This window comes from Lemur catta, chromosome 12 (assembly GCF_020740605.2).
Source record: "Lemur catta isolate mLemCat1 chromosome 12, mLemCat1.pri, whole genome shotgun sequence".
In the NCBI taxonomy this organism is placed as follows: Eukaryota; Metazoa; Chordata; class Mammalia; order Primates; family Lemuridae; genus Lemur; species Lemur catta.
Genome location: NC_059139.1, coordinates 9627070 through 9639696, shown reverse-complemented (window position 1 = coordinate 9639696; position 12627 = coordinate 9627070). Strand labels below are relative to the sequence as shown.

At 49.0% G+C, this 12627-nt stretch overlaps 1 protein-coding gene across 2 annotated transcripts in view; it reads left to right on the top strand.

Annotated features, from left to right (window-relative positions):
• ANKH (ANKH inorganic pyrophosphate transport regulator) overlaps positions 1-12627 on the top strand; it is a 133202-nt gene that overhangs the window by 100090 nt on the left and 20485 nt on the right. The window contains exons 7-8 of one of the 2 annotated variants that reach the window (XM_045566388.1): positions 1006-1098; positions 4437-4532. In XM_045566388.1, the coding sequence (XP_045422344.1) occupies positions 1006-1098; positions 4437-4532 (189 nt within the window). The remainder of the gene's footprint in view (positions 1-1005; positions 1099-4436; positions 4533-12627) is intronic. The other variant, XM_045566389.1, reaches the window with a different exon arrangement.

Here is a 12627-nt window from a genome sequence, read left to right as displayed (position 1 = left end):
TCCCGACAACCCTGTGAGATGGGATTATTATTCCTGTCCCACTGGAGGAGCAGGAAGGGAGACCCTGGGAGGCTTCCTGCTTCACCCAGCTGGGAAGATGCGAGGTGAAGGTTTGGATCTAGGTCTGCCTGATTTCAGTGCTCTTTTTGTTCTGCCAAAGTGTGCCACGCCACGACATGCCATACTATGCCACGCCACACCTGGGAACTGGCCTCACGTTCCTGGCACACCTGTGCATCACTGTTCTGTTAATTAACATAGATGAAGCCTGCGCTGTACCTCTACCAGCTAGGTAGGGTTGGATGCTGCCAGAATGTGGGTTCAGATGCCTCGTTTTCATTTTTCTTCCTTTTCATTCACATAAAAGCAGCAGCTCTCGTTCTCACAGAAACCCCTGGATACCTTCCTGTATGAAATATTTACTGAATTTTCTTAAGTTAAAAATCGAGTTGGGCCACACTGACAGGACAGACTAGGAGTGAGCTGGTTGGAAGTGGAGTCCAACAGGAGCGATGCCAGCCACCCTGAAGGACAGAGTGGGCGCTTAGAGGTGGAGCAGAGACTCTCCGGAGAGCAGGGAGGGTCACAGTCCATCTGCAGCATCAAGTAGAGGGCTAAGCCAGAAGGTTCAGATGGGCTCAATGACATGAGCAAAGATTCTGGAATCTGGTGGACCTGGGTGGAAATCTTGGCTTCCGAAACCTGGGATCTGAACCTGTTTCTTGCTGGATTCGTGTAAAACAAGACAAACACACTCTCCTTGTCTCACGTGCACGCGGTTAGCTCACTGACCCCTTCCCAGGGACACGGTGCAGTACCCAAGAGCACAGCTAGTGGTCAGTCCTTACCCTGCACCCCCCGCCCCAGGCCGTCCCGTGGCTGGCTGATGCTTGTCACCCAGGGTGGAGGGATCTGAGACCGCTCACTTTGTCACGTGACACACAGCAGCTCTGGGGGGACATTCTGCTGATGCCCACGCTAACTCGGCTGACTCCTCTGTTGTAGGCAGTGGCAATTTTGACAGCCACGTACCCCGTGGGTCACATGCCATATGGCTGGTTGACGGAAATCCGCGCTGTCTATCCTGCTTTTGACAAGGTGAGAACCCGTGTGGTACAGTGTCTGAAGCACACTTGTTAAAATTACGTTTGATAGACAGGGCTCTCTGATGACGGACACTTCGTTGTTTCTCAATCTTACCTCCCTTTACGAGGTTCGTGTGATGTTGGGGGTGTTGAAGGTAACCGCGGACTGTTCACCTGCAGAAAATAACGAGGGCACATTTAAGCTTCCCCTGATGCTGATCTCGTGATGCTTTTCCGCACCGATGTTCCTAGCGTCACTTTTAGGGTTATTCCTAAAGAGAAATTATTTGTTTGCAACAGGGAAAATAAACTTCCCAAAAAATGTTATATATTGGATTTTGCTTCTGTGGTTTGTGTCTTTAGTTAAACTAACACTTCACTGAGCGCATGCCAGCTGGCGAGGGAACAGACAGCACCCGTGCGCCTGAGCTCAGGGCCCGCGGTCTCCGCGGCTGTGCCGGCTGCTCGCTCGCCCGCGCTGTCCCTGCCGCGAGACTGGGGTCCGGCACGGTTTTGATACGACGGCACTTACTCTGGCAGAAGGATCAGCAGTTGTCTGTTGACAGCCGCTCTGTCGTCCCCAGCCACTCTGTCGTCACCCTCCTGACCTGTGGCCTGGGCGGGGCTGTGCCGCTGTCATTCAGTAAATGTCTGTTTCATTATAGCTTTATTATTTAACCCTGCAGGCTTGTACTCTGAAACAAATGGCTGGCGAAACACACCCCAAAATAGTATGTAATGTTTTTAAATGAAAAATAGGAAAGAAGCAAACAACCTGCCACTTGTACCCTTCATAGCAGCCGTTTTGCCTTGAATTCCTGTAGGGCTAGCTCAGAGCCAGGGCTACGTCTCTCTGTCTTACCCCAACAAGCGCCCTGTGGAGGGAGGAGAGGAAACCCCTTGCCCTGCTTTCACCTGTGTGGGGGCTGCAGGGAGGGGCAAGACCTGTGGTGTGGGGACCCAGGAGAGGCTTCTGACTCCCCCCAGCCCCACCTTGCACCCTGACCCGAGGGCATCCCCCCCAGCACCTCTGATGGGGCTGAGGTGGAGAGGGAGGATCAAGCGTGGAGAGAGATCACCCACGCTCCGTCCAGCGCCTCCTCGGCTTCTGGAGTCCCCTACGGAGTTTCCCTGTTAGCGTGTGCGCAAACACACATGCACCTGCTCTCACCTCCCCTTCACGCAGTCTTCCACACGGCCCAGATCCCCAGGCCACTGTCACCTCCCTCTTCTGTTCCGTCCCTGTGCTCCCCCATGAAGAGTCACTCACCTGAGAATGCACTAGAGACCCCCCACGTAACCCAACGGGAGACAGGCCCAGAACCCTTTACTGGGTGTGGAGTTTCCTCGGTAGACCACAGTTAGGACCCAGCACCTACTGGAGATACTTAGTTGCAACATCAGGATACAGAGCGTAGCCTACAAAATGCTTTTGATTCCTGCTTCCCAGGCCTTTGACAGTGGACTTCAGAAGGCGCAAGTCACTCGCTGGAGAGAGCTGACACTCTGTGTTTGAGTGGGTTTAATTCGGTCTATAGATAGAGATCATTGTTTTCATTTCAAGGAACACATGTATAGACGTAAATCCTAGAAAACCAACGTGGACGTTAAGTCTTCTTGGTAATTTTCAATTCTAGCTCCTGGAGCATAAGATGATTATCGAATGAAACTTGATGAGAAGGACAGGTGCTGAAGTGTTAGAACCTGCTGGCTGCCAAAGTCTCATCTGAAATTGTTTTTGGCCACCTCGAAATAATAAAACTTAACAATACAGCACTGTATGGTTTCAGCAGGAGCATCCAAGGAAAACTTTGTTTTATTCATGATCACAGAGGTTAGAAGCTTTGAAAAAATGCCTTTAACAAGCGTACCTCTAGCCAGAAATTCCAGTTACTCAGACTCCTTTTAAAACCTCACCCATTGCTTCCAGGCACCCCAGCGAGCTACACCAAGCCGTTTGTGTGAACGCCGCTGTTCACCCGAATCTTAGACACCTCTGTGTGGACTTCAGAATGTGTTTCATTGTCAATTGAGATCCTTTGCCTCTGTGAGGATTTAAAATTTCTCACATGGCCTTCGGGAAGCTCTAGCTAACCCTGAACTGAGAGAGGTTTCCACTAGTGCAAATTCTCTTTAATGGTCAGTTATCTGTGAAAGAGTATGTTTCTGAGCAGAGTGGGCAAACGAAATGAAACACTGGTGCCAATCTGATGAAACATGCTAGTTTATTTTAACTGTCTTTGAGGAAATATTTGCTATTTTACAAATAGCAGTGGCCCCGAAGGGGCTGTTGCCATCACTGTAACTGTGTGTGTGTTCTGGTGGGGTTCCCTAATTCTTCCAACATGGGCCCCTTTCTCACCAGACCCACCAGGGCACCGCTCTTACAGACCCCCGGGCCGGAGTCGAGATGGAGATCTCCAACGCTGGGATTTGTATTTTCCTATGGCAGCAGTCTGTTATTCAAAAAAGTAGATATGCATTGAGAGGCTAGAATTAAGAAAAAGTACAGTCATTCAGAGGTTGGTGCTTGTAGCTTCCACATGCTCTTGGAGCAGCTTCTCTACTTAGAGATTGTGCTCAGTGCTTCAGGGCTAAAGAAATGGTCAAGACACCCAGGGTTTTAGCTCAGGTGCACACAACCTCACCGGGCTTTGAACACGTGGCAGGGCACGATGCCTGCCCTAAGAGAGCTCCAGGGTCATCAGGCGTTACAGGAGGTGGGACCCAGAGTCAGCTGGGAGGGCAAAAGTCAGAGAGGCTTTAGGGAACAGATGGGCTGTGAGGATGATGGGCCTCAAAGAGAGGGGTGTTTCTGAAAATCAGAAGATCCAACAGGAGAAGGGAACAAAAGCACAGGTGTGCTAGGGGAAGGGCAGGAGGCCCCATTTGGGATATAGGTGGAGAACTAATGGCCAGAAAGTGAAGCCGGGTCAGACTGGGCAGGGCCTTGAATGCCTAGTGGAATTTATGTCCATTTGGTCAGGAGGAGAGGGACCTCGAGGTCACTGAGCAGGGCTGTGGCATTTAGGGAGATGCCCGTGTTGTGGCACAGGCTCTGCTGGGGCAGAGAGCAGGCTTCAGAGCCAAGGCCGTGGACTGGGCAAGGCAGCGACTGAGTCAGGCATCGCTGCTGGGCATTGAGTCCAGGATTCACTTTGGCCAATGTTCATGTGCAGGAACCTGACAGCTGTCAGAGACTCAACGTGGCAGCCGCCTCGCAAGCTATCACTTGAAACTTACACTGCAGACGCATCAAATCAAACAAAAACAGGATGCTCTAGAAGATTCACAGGGGGTTAGCCAAGGGTAAGCTGGACCCCAGTCACGACTGTCATCTTCTTTCCCCAGAATAACCCCAGCAATAAGCTGGTGAGCACGAGCAGCACGGTCACAGCAGCCCACATCAAGAAGTTCACCTTCGTCTGCATGGCCTTATCCCTGACGGTAAGGACAGCGTTGTCCGTCTGTCTGTCTGCCTGCCTCTGTTTGGGTTTTTGTAAAGGGGGAAATTACCATTTTAAAGGGTGAAATCTTGCATTCCACAATGTGCTATCCACCGGATTAACAACCTTTTCCATACATGTTCCTCTCCCGACATGACCGATGATGGAAGGAGGCCATTGGATCCAGGAGTAAAGGATCTGCTTGGCATTTGTCAGGACTTCTTATCTGCTGGAGAAAGGCAGGCTTTGCCTTTCATTTCAATAATACTCTGGTCTTGCTGAATAATTTCCAGCTCATTTTTTTAAATATTCAGAGTCAACTTTAGAACCATCGCTGCCCCTTTTCTAAATGTAATCAGTGTTATTTCTGCTTCCCGGGTAAAACTCCCTTGCAGTTACATTTCTGCTGACGTAGCCAACTAGTCCATCATTCAGCACTTACTTATTGAGCCCCTGCTGCATCCCAGGCCCCATCTAGCTGGACACCTCTGATGACCCCAGCCATCAGCAGGGCCTGTTGGTGTCTCTGTGCACAACCTTAAATAAACAAAGAACATGGACTAGGCCAGGTGCCTTGGCTCACACCTGTAATCCCAGCACTTTGGGAGGCCGAGGTGGGAGGATCACTTGAGCCCAGGAGTTTGAGACCAGCCTGGGCAACATCACGAGACCCCATCTCTACAAGAAATACAAAAATTAGCCAGGCGTGGGATACATGCCTGTACTCCCAGCTAGTCCAGAGGCGGAGGCAGGAGGATCTCTTGAGCCCAGGAGTTTGAGCTTTCGGTGAATTGTGGTGATACCACTGCACTCAAGCCTGGGCAACAGAGACCCTGGCTCAAACAAACAAACAAAAATCATGGAGGAAATATGTACATGCTTTATAATCCAGAGGCCATGGTATATAACTTAAGGTTGTCTAGAACTGCAGTCCCCAACCCCCGGGCCACGGACTGGAACTGGGCCGCACAGCAGGAGGTGAGCCGCGGGTGAGCAAGTGAAGCTTCATCTGTATTTACAGCCACTCGCATTAGTGCATAAGCTCCGTCTCCTGTCAGATCAGCAGCAGCATTAGATTCTCATAGGAGCATAAACTCTACTGTGAACTGTGCATGTGAGGGATCTAGGTTTCACGCTCCTTATGAGAACCTAATGCCTGATGATCTGAGGTGGAGCTGAGGCGGTGATGCTGGTGCTGGGGGGTGCTGCAAATACAGATTATCATGAGCAGAGAGGTTTGACTGCACAATAAATGTAACGTGCTTGAATCAGCATGAAACCATCCCCCCCATCCCGGTCCATGGAAAACTTGTCTTCCATGAAACCGGTCCCTGGTACGTTGGGGACCGGTGGTTTAGAACATTTATCAACAGCAGCAAAAACCCTAACATTTATAAGCAATCCTACATTGCAGACTGTGCCCTTTGGGTTAAAAAGATGGAGATAAGTAGAGGATAAAAAGAAATAAGGGTCTTTGGACTCAGTTCTGTTGTCCCCGTTTGTTGTGGCAACACATTTCCTTCAAGTCCTGTAGAACGTTCCACTGACACACACAACATAGGTGCGCCGCAGAAAGGTCTGGCTACGTGCACTTGTCATCGTAAATAACTAATAAAGACCTGTGACCACAGTATTGGATTGTCCTGATAACAGGGACATAGGAACTGTGGTCCTTTTTATCATCTGCACGAGAACCGGTGGGCTTGATGAGCCCATCAGTGGTCCTTTCAGATCAAGCCCTGTGATTTGGAAAGCCTGTACCTTAATATTTTTGAAAGTCTATAGCTTAATATTTGATCCACTGATCCAGCACCTGACTAGATCATCCCGAGAGCAACAGAGACAAATAGCCCATCACAGAACACCTCTGACATCGCTGAGTCGTGACCTTGTGTCCTCAGCTGCCCCTGTCACCGCCAACACAGCCCCTCCCACCAGGCTGTCCCCTGTAGGATGTGGGGTGCGTCCGAGACCTCTTCCAGTGCTGCCTCACGGCGGGAGAATTTCTGAATTTCTGCTTGAGTCGGCCGGTTCCCCGGGTGGCCTGCTCCGTGCTGGCATTACTTCTCTCCAGGGTTTGTAAGGTTTTCCATAGTTCCCTAAAATATTAGCAAAACACTGAACAACTTTGAAACTGTTTAAAAGAATGTTTTAGGCAGAACAGAGAAGGTTTCTATTCCAGGAACAAACCTCAGCACTTAGAGACGGTTAAAGGACGGGAAGTCCAAAGCTGAGTTGATTCTGCTGCCCGGCTCTGTGACTTGGATGTCGTCTGCATCCAGAGCTAGGAGCGCTGGGTTGCTGCTGGCTCTGCCACCCAGACTTGCCTCTCTCTCTTCCTCCACTGCATTTAAATGTCTTTCCACGGCTAGAGTTGAATCTGATGGGTTTAAAGATATTCTCTCTTTTAGTTCACAGGCAATAATTTGTACCTTCTACAAAATGATTCTGCAAAAAGTTTATTTTGAAATAATAATTACTTACAATCTGTGGAAATGCTTATATTTCCTAGATAGGTATTTATTACTTATTCTAATCTTTGATCTAAAAACCATCTGTACCTTGAAGTATCTCAGGGTAAATGTTCACCTTAGGGACTCAGAATCCTTTGTTGGAAAGGAATTTGGAGAAGAACTAGTCAAAGCCCATAATTTTTCAGAAAAGGAAATGACTCAAACAGGACAAGTGACTTGTCCAAATACGTGGTAATAGAACCCGCTAGAGCCAAGCCTTCTGGGCTTGTTCTCCAGGGCCCTGTCCTCTGAACTGTGCTGTTCCCAGGGGACAGGAACAAATCCTGGTGCTTAGGCCTCCTGACCTGGGCACTGGCTGCCATGCCTGAAACAGTGGTTTCTTCAATGTTAGAAATCATGGTGTTTGAGTTTGCAGCTTAGGCAGTGTCTTACATACAATATCCTTATAATGATTCAATCAGCCGATCCAGCTTCTTGGCTAGAGGAAATGTGGGTAAGGGATGCATAGAGGCTGGGCACGGTGGCCCATGCCTGCAACCCCAGCACTTCGGGAGGCTGAGGGAGGAGAATTGCTGGGGGCCAGGAATTTAAGACCAGCCTGAGCAATATAAAGAAAAAATGTAAAGGGAGATTTTTCCAAATTGAACATTAAACTGTCAGTATAATGTGCACACATGCCTTTTTATAGCACTTACGTTCATTCGTGTACGGGTGTTGCTGCTCTCAGGCTCTGAACTTCATAAGGCAGGGTCCCTGTCACCTTTTATCCCCAGGGCCTAGCATCTGCCTGACACCTAGAAGAGGCACAAGAGCAGGTTAATAAACATAATAAACGTATGAATCAACTAATTCCTAACTGGGAGACAAGGGTCAGGAAGGTACCATGGACATTTACCTTTGGGGAGTGACAGTTCCCTCATTCATGCCCAGTTTGTCCTATTTTTAAAGCTTTTAAGAGGTCTTAAACTTTTGATTCTATTTTCGCTTTTCAAATTTTAAAACTTCTTAATGGCAGGGAATTAACGTAGCGAGGTCACTGAACGCTCAAGGGCAGTACACCTTGTGCTTATTTCAGTGGATGGATTTAGGCGGGAGGTACAAGCTTCGTGATGATTCCGCGGCCTTTTGTGCACGGCCTCACGGGAGCTCCGGCACTTTCCTGCCCTCGGCTTCCGTGGGGAGGCTACCTCTGGTCCCCGGGTCTTTGAAAAGGGCCGAACCCATGGATCCTGCAGACACTCAATGACTCAGTGAGGCTAACTGCTTTTCAAAGGAAAACTTACCCTGTCCAGAATAAAAATTCACGCTTTCCATCGGAGTAGCTCACTCTTCAGGCCGTGACGTTTTGGGTTCCATATCCGCCTTTGCCTATGAAAATACAGCTGTGTCACTTTCGACAGCTAACAAGAGACTAGTATCTCAGCATGCTACAGTGACGCGTGTTTATTTATTCCTTATTGTAGGTTTTAAATTTAAATTTGGTGTATCTATCCTACTCCAAAAGTTGGCTCTGCCCTCATACTCTTATCCAGAATTTTTTTTTTTTTTTTTTGGATCATTCAGTTTGAAGAAAAGCAGCAAATGTCTTCTGCCCAGTTGAGAGGAGGAGGTGAATTCTGAGGAGTGTATTTTCCATTCGGATCAGTTTCTTGCTGTCCGTCCTCAGAGCAGCTGTGGGGCGTGCCCAGCGGGGGGCCGGCGGATTTGGAACCATGTGATGGAGTGGGGATGAGGAGAGGGGTATCTTCAGTCAATCCAAAAGATTAGCTTCAAAACGGTGCACCTGCCAGGTGAAAATGAATCCCTCAGTAGCAAGCAGGGAGAGACACAGTGCGAACCGAGGTTAGAAAGGCCACTGCAGACTGACAAGCTGCCGTTTGAAGCAAATGAAAACAAACAGAGTTCTCAGATATCTAGGGTGTAAAGCCATTTGGAAGAACAGCTTCAGAGGGTCTGCTTCCACGTGGAGACGTGCGGGGTAGTGGCACGTGGAGGAGACAACATCGCAGACCAGCAATGCAAGGTGCAAACAGGTGGCCGCTGGTGCTGGAGTCGAGCCCCTGGCCACTTTGCCCTGCGCCTTCCTGGAGAGCCGTGGTCTCCGTCCCTCATGTGCCTGACTGTAGAGCGCAGTGATAATTAGGGGACCCTAAAAGGCTGTTTCTCTCCGTAGACAATCCAAGGACCACAGGCTGAGGAGGCAATGAGCTCGCAAGAGTGGAGCAGGCACAGCAGTCCTTTCTTTTGTTTGGAGGAGGCAGCTGGCAACGCTAAAGTTACGGAAACCCAGCCTCCCTAAACTCCTTGAGGGTCTTTCATGGTTCCCTCCTGGACTCCAGATTTAGGGGTAAATTAGAAACCAGTAACCATGGTGGGCTGTGTATTTCCAACAGTCCTTTGGTGGGGAAGAAGTATCCCAAAGGATAACGGACTTCCCTATTCCTGGATGCCGGGCCAATTCTGTGAAAGCCAAATCAGGCTGCTAAATTTACAAAATTTGCTGATTTACTTAAAACATGGGGTTTTCTTTTTTTGTATTGTTTTGTTTTTAACTCTTCCTAAAGTTCAGAGCAAATCCTATTAAATGGGGAAGTTTTAACAGCTTTGGATACTTTTAGTTGACTGGTTTCCATTTTGACTTCACAATGGCATTTTAAGAACATTTGGTGTTTCTTCTCAAGCTCCCTGCTGCTCTAGTTTTGGGGAGCTGGTGCCAAGAGAGGGGGCCCCTCTGCTTCGGGAGAGGTGGAGAAGAATTTGTGCACAGGCTTGGCTGCTGCTAAGGCCTCCCAATCCCTTTTGCACACAATGGAAATAGGCATCCATCCAGATGGATCTTGGCAAGCGGAGCCAGCAGGGCACTTTTGTGCAGTGAACAACCTACACAGCCATACCCAGCACCCCCTGGATGCTGAGCCCAGAGAAAGTCAGATGAGGGGGAGAGCAAGAATCAGGGAAAGGAGAAAGACTGAATGTCAGAAAGATGGAGTAGCGGGAAGGTCAGGAGGAAAAGGGGAGGGGGAAAGACTATGGTCAGAAAAAGAGAGGGGGGGTTACAAGTCAGAGAAAGATGGAGCAGAATGGCAGAGGTTGGGGTACAGACTGATGGGGAGAATGAGGAGGCCCCGGAGACCCTGGAGCTCTCACAGCCCTCAAGGCCCTGCCAACCCTTCCAGAACAAATTGCTATAAGCTTTACTTTTCTTTTCTTTTTGAAACAGAGTCTTGCTCCGTCACCTGGGCTAGAGTGCTGTGGTGTCAGCCTCGCTCACAGCAACCTCAACCTCCTGGGCTCAAGCAATCCTCCTGCCTCAGCCTCCCGAGTAGCTGGGACTACAGGCATGCACCACCATGCCTGGCTAATTTTTTCTATATATATTTTTAGTTACCCATATAATTTCTTTCTATTTTCAGTAGAGACGGGATCTCGCTCTTGCTCAGGCTGGTCTCAAACCCTGAGCTCAAACGATGCTCCTGCCTCGGCTTCCCAGAGTGCTAGGATTACAGGCATGAGCCACCGCACCTGGCCTGCTATAACCTTTAGAAGAGTTTAAAAGAGACAAGTTCTTAAGAACTCAGTAAGTTTGACACATTGTCGATTGGCCAGATTGGTCACTCCACAGATTGATTTTTTGGTGACACGGCCTGCTCCAAGAAGGCAGACGTGGGGTGGGATTCTCACCGGGGTTGGCCTTGCACACACACACTCAGATTATGCCGAGGTCGTGGGACAGTGCCAGGGACCCAGACTGCACCCGCTGGCCACCTGATGCCTGGCCTCCTTCAGCGTCAACAAGTGGAGGCTGCTCGGTGTGGTGTGTGTGGGTGCGTGTGTTGCTGTCACGTAAGGCAGAGAGCGAGGAAGCCTGCCAGGGTGCCACACTGGCACAGTACGCCAGTCCGACCGCATGGCCTTGCTCAATAGAACGCAAGGGTATCTGAGGTCAGCGGCTGTTGGATCTGGTTCGTTTTTAAAAAGTGAAAATAGGATCTTCCTGGATCTTGCTGAGCCTTGCTTTTTGCAGTCAGTGGTGCTAAAAGGGAGACCAGAAACGTGCGCTCAACCCAGAACTGCTGTTCTCATTGTTAGGAGCTGTTTTGTGTCTTATGTTAAAGTCCTAATCGCGGTCCCTCAGAACGTGACCTCATCTGGAAATAGGGGTAAGGTGGGGTTCGGGTAGGCGCGTAAGGTAGCCCTCTGAGCCAGTGTGCCTGGTGCTCTGAGCAGAGGGGGCGTCTGGGCGCAGACACCACACGGGGAGAACAGCATGTGAAGACTGGAGTCCTGCGGCCACAGCCAAGAAGGACCAGCAGCCAGGGCGCCTGGCACCGCTCCTTCCCCAGCGCCTTCGGAGCTGCAGCTCTGCCCACACCTTGATTTCGGACTGCGGAAAGGGAGAGATACTTTTCTGTCGTTCTCAGCCACCCAGTTTGGGGTCGTTTGTTTCAGGAGCCCTGGCAAACTGAGATACTATTGTTTCTGAAAGAAAAGCTGCTTCTTGTCATCCCTTAAGGCCACATGGATTGATTAACCAGACCTTAACTAGTTAACTGACTTCCTTTTAGATTCTCTTTCCCTTTGGTTTCCACAAGACGTCTCTGTTAGGTTAGAGAACTAATGCATGAGGGTTTTGAGGAAGATGGGAAGGACCAGCACGGAGGAGGAAAAGGAAAACCAGCCATTGAGGCCTTTTAAGGGGGTTGTAAAATGGCAGGGCACAGTCGAGACACTGCTGCATCCGCTCCTGTCTGTCTTGGCGGCAGGGAGATGGCAAACGCGGTGTGGATGTCAAAGTCCAAGAGTTGGCTGCCCTGCCTTTCCCTGGAGACGGGATTATCACAGGAGATGGGCCTCTGCCCTGGAGGTACGGTTGAGGCTGTAGCTTGTTCTCCTGCTGTTTTCTCGGGAACTCTGTAAAAGCAGATTCTTAAAAACAAATTTCAAGAGAAAGATGTATATCTCTTTTCCATCTGTCTGTTCAGCTCTTTTCAGAAGTTGTGCAAAACAGAATTCCCGCGGGGTGCCTGTTAGCGCGAGAACTCGGTGGATGGATCTTTAGCTGTGACTAGGAAATTGTGGGATTAGGTATTTTCCTGTTATTTTTGCAAGGCTGCCCCTTTCATCTCTTTTATGTTATTTCCAGATTCTCCATGTGAGTAGAGAATTTGCTTAGGAATACTTTTCATGGGGTGCAGCACTGCGCCTGCATTTATGTGCTTAATTATATCTTTGCTGATGGTTTTTTTTGGAGGGTGATTATTGGCATCATAGCATCGGATGGAAGTACCAGTGTTAGACTTAGGTTACTTCTTGTTCTTATTCTGCTTTTTATTAATTGAATAATCAATCTAGTCTTAACTAGGCCCTTGCAGAATCGAGGGCTAATCTGTGCCACGACTAGCACTGAAAAGCTCAAATACTTTCCCAATTTTCAGGAAAAGTAAGTTGCTAGTATTTTATTCAGTTGTATTTATCCCCCAAATTGCCTCAAAATCTTGATCCCTTCTACTATTTCCCACTTGAACCTTATAAATGGTATCTGATTTGGCACAAAATTATAAAAATTACTTATTTTCAGTTTAATGTGTCAGTTGATACCCGTGTTCTGCCAAGAACACATGT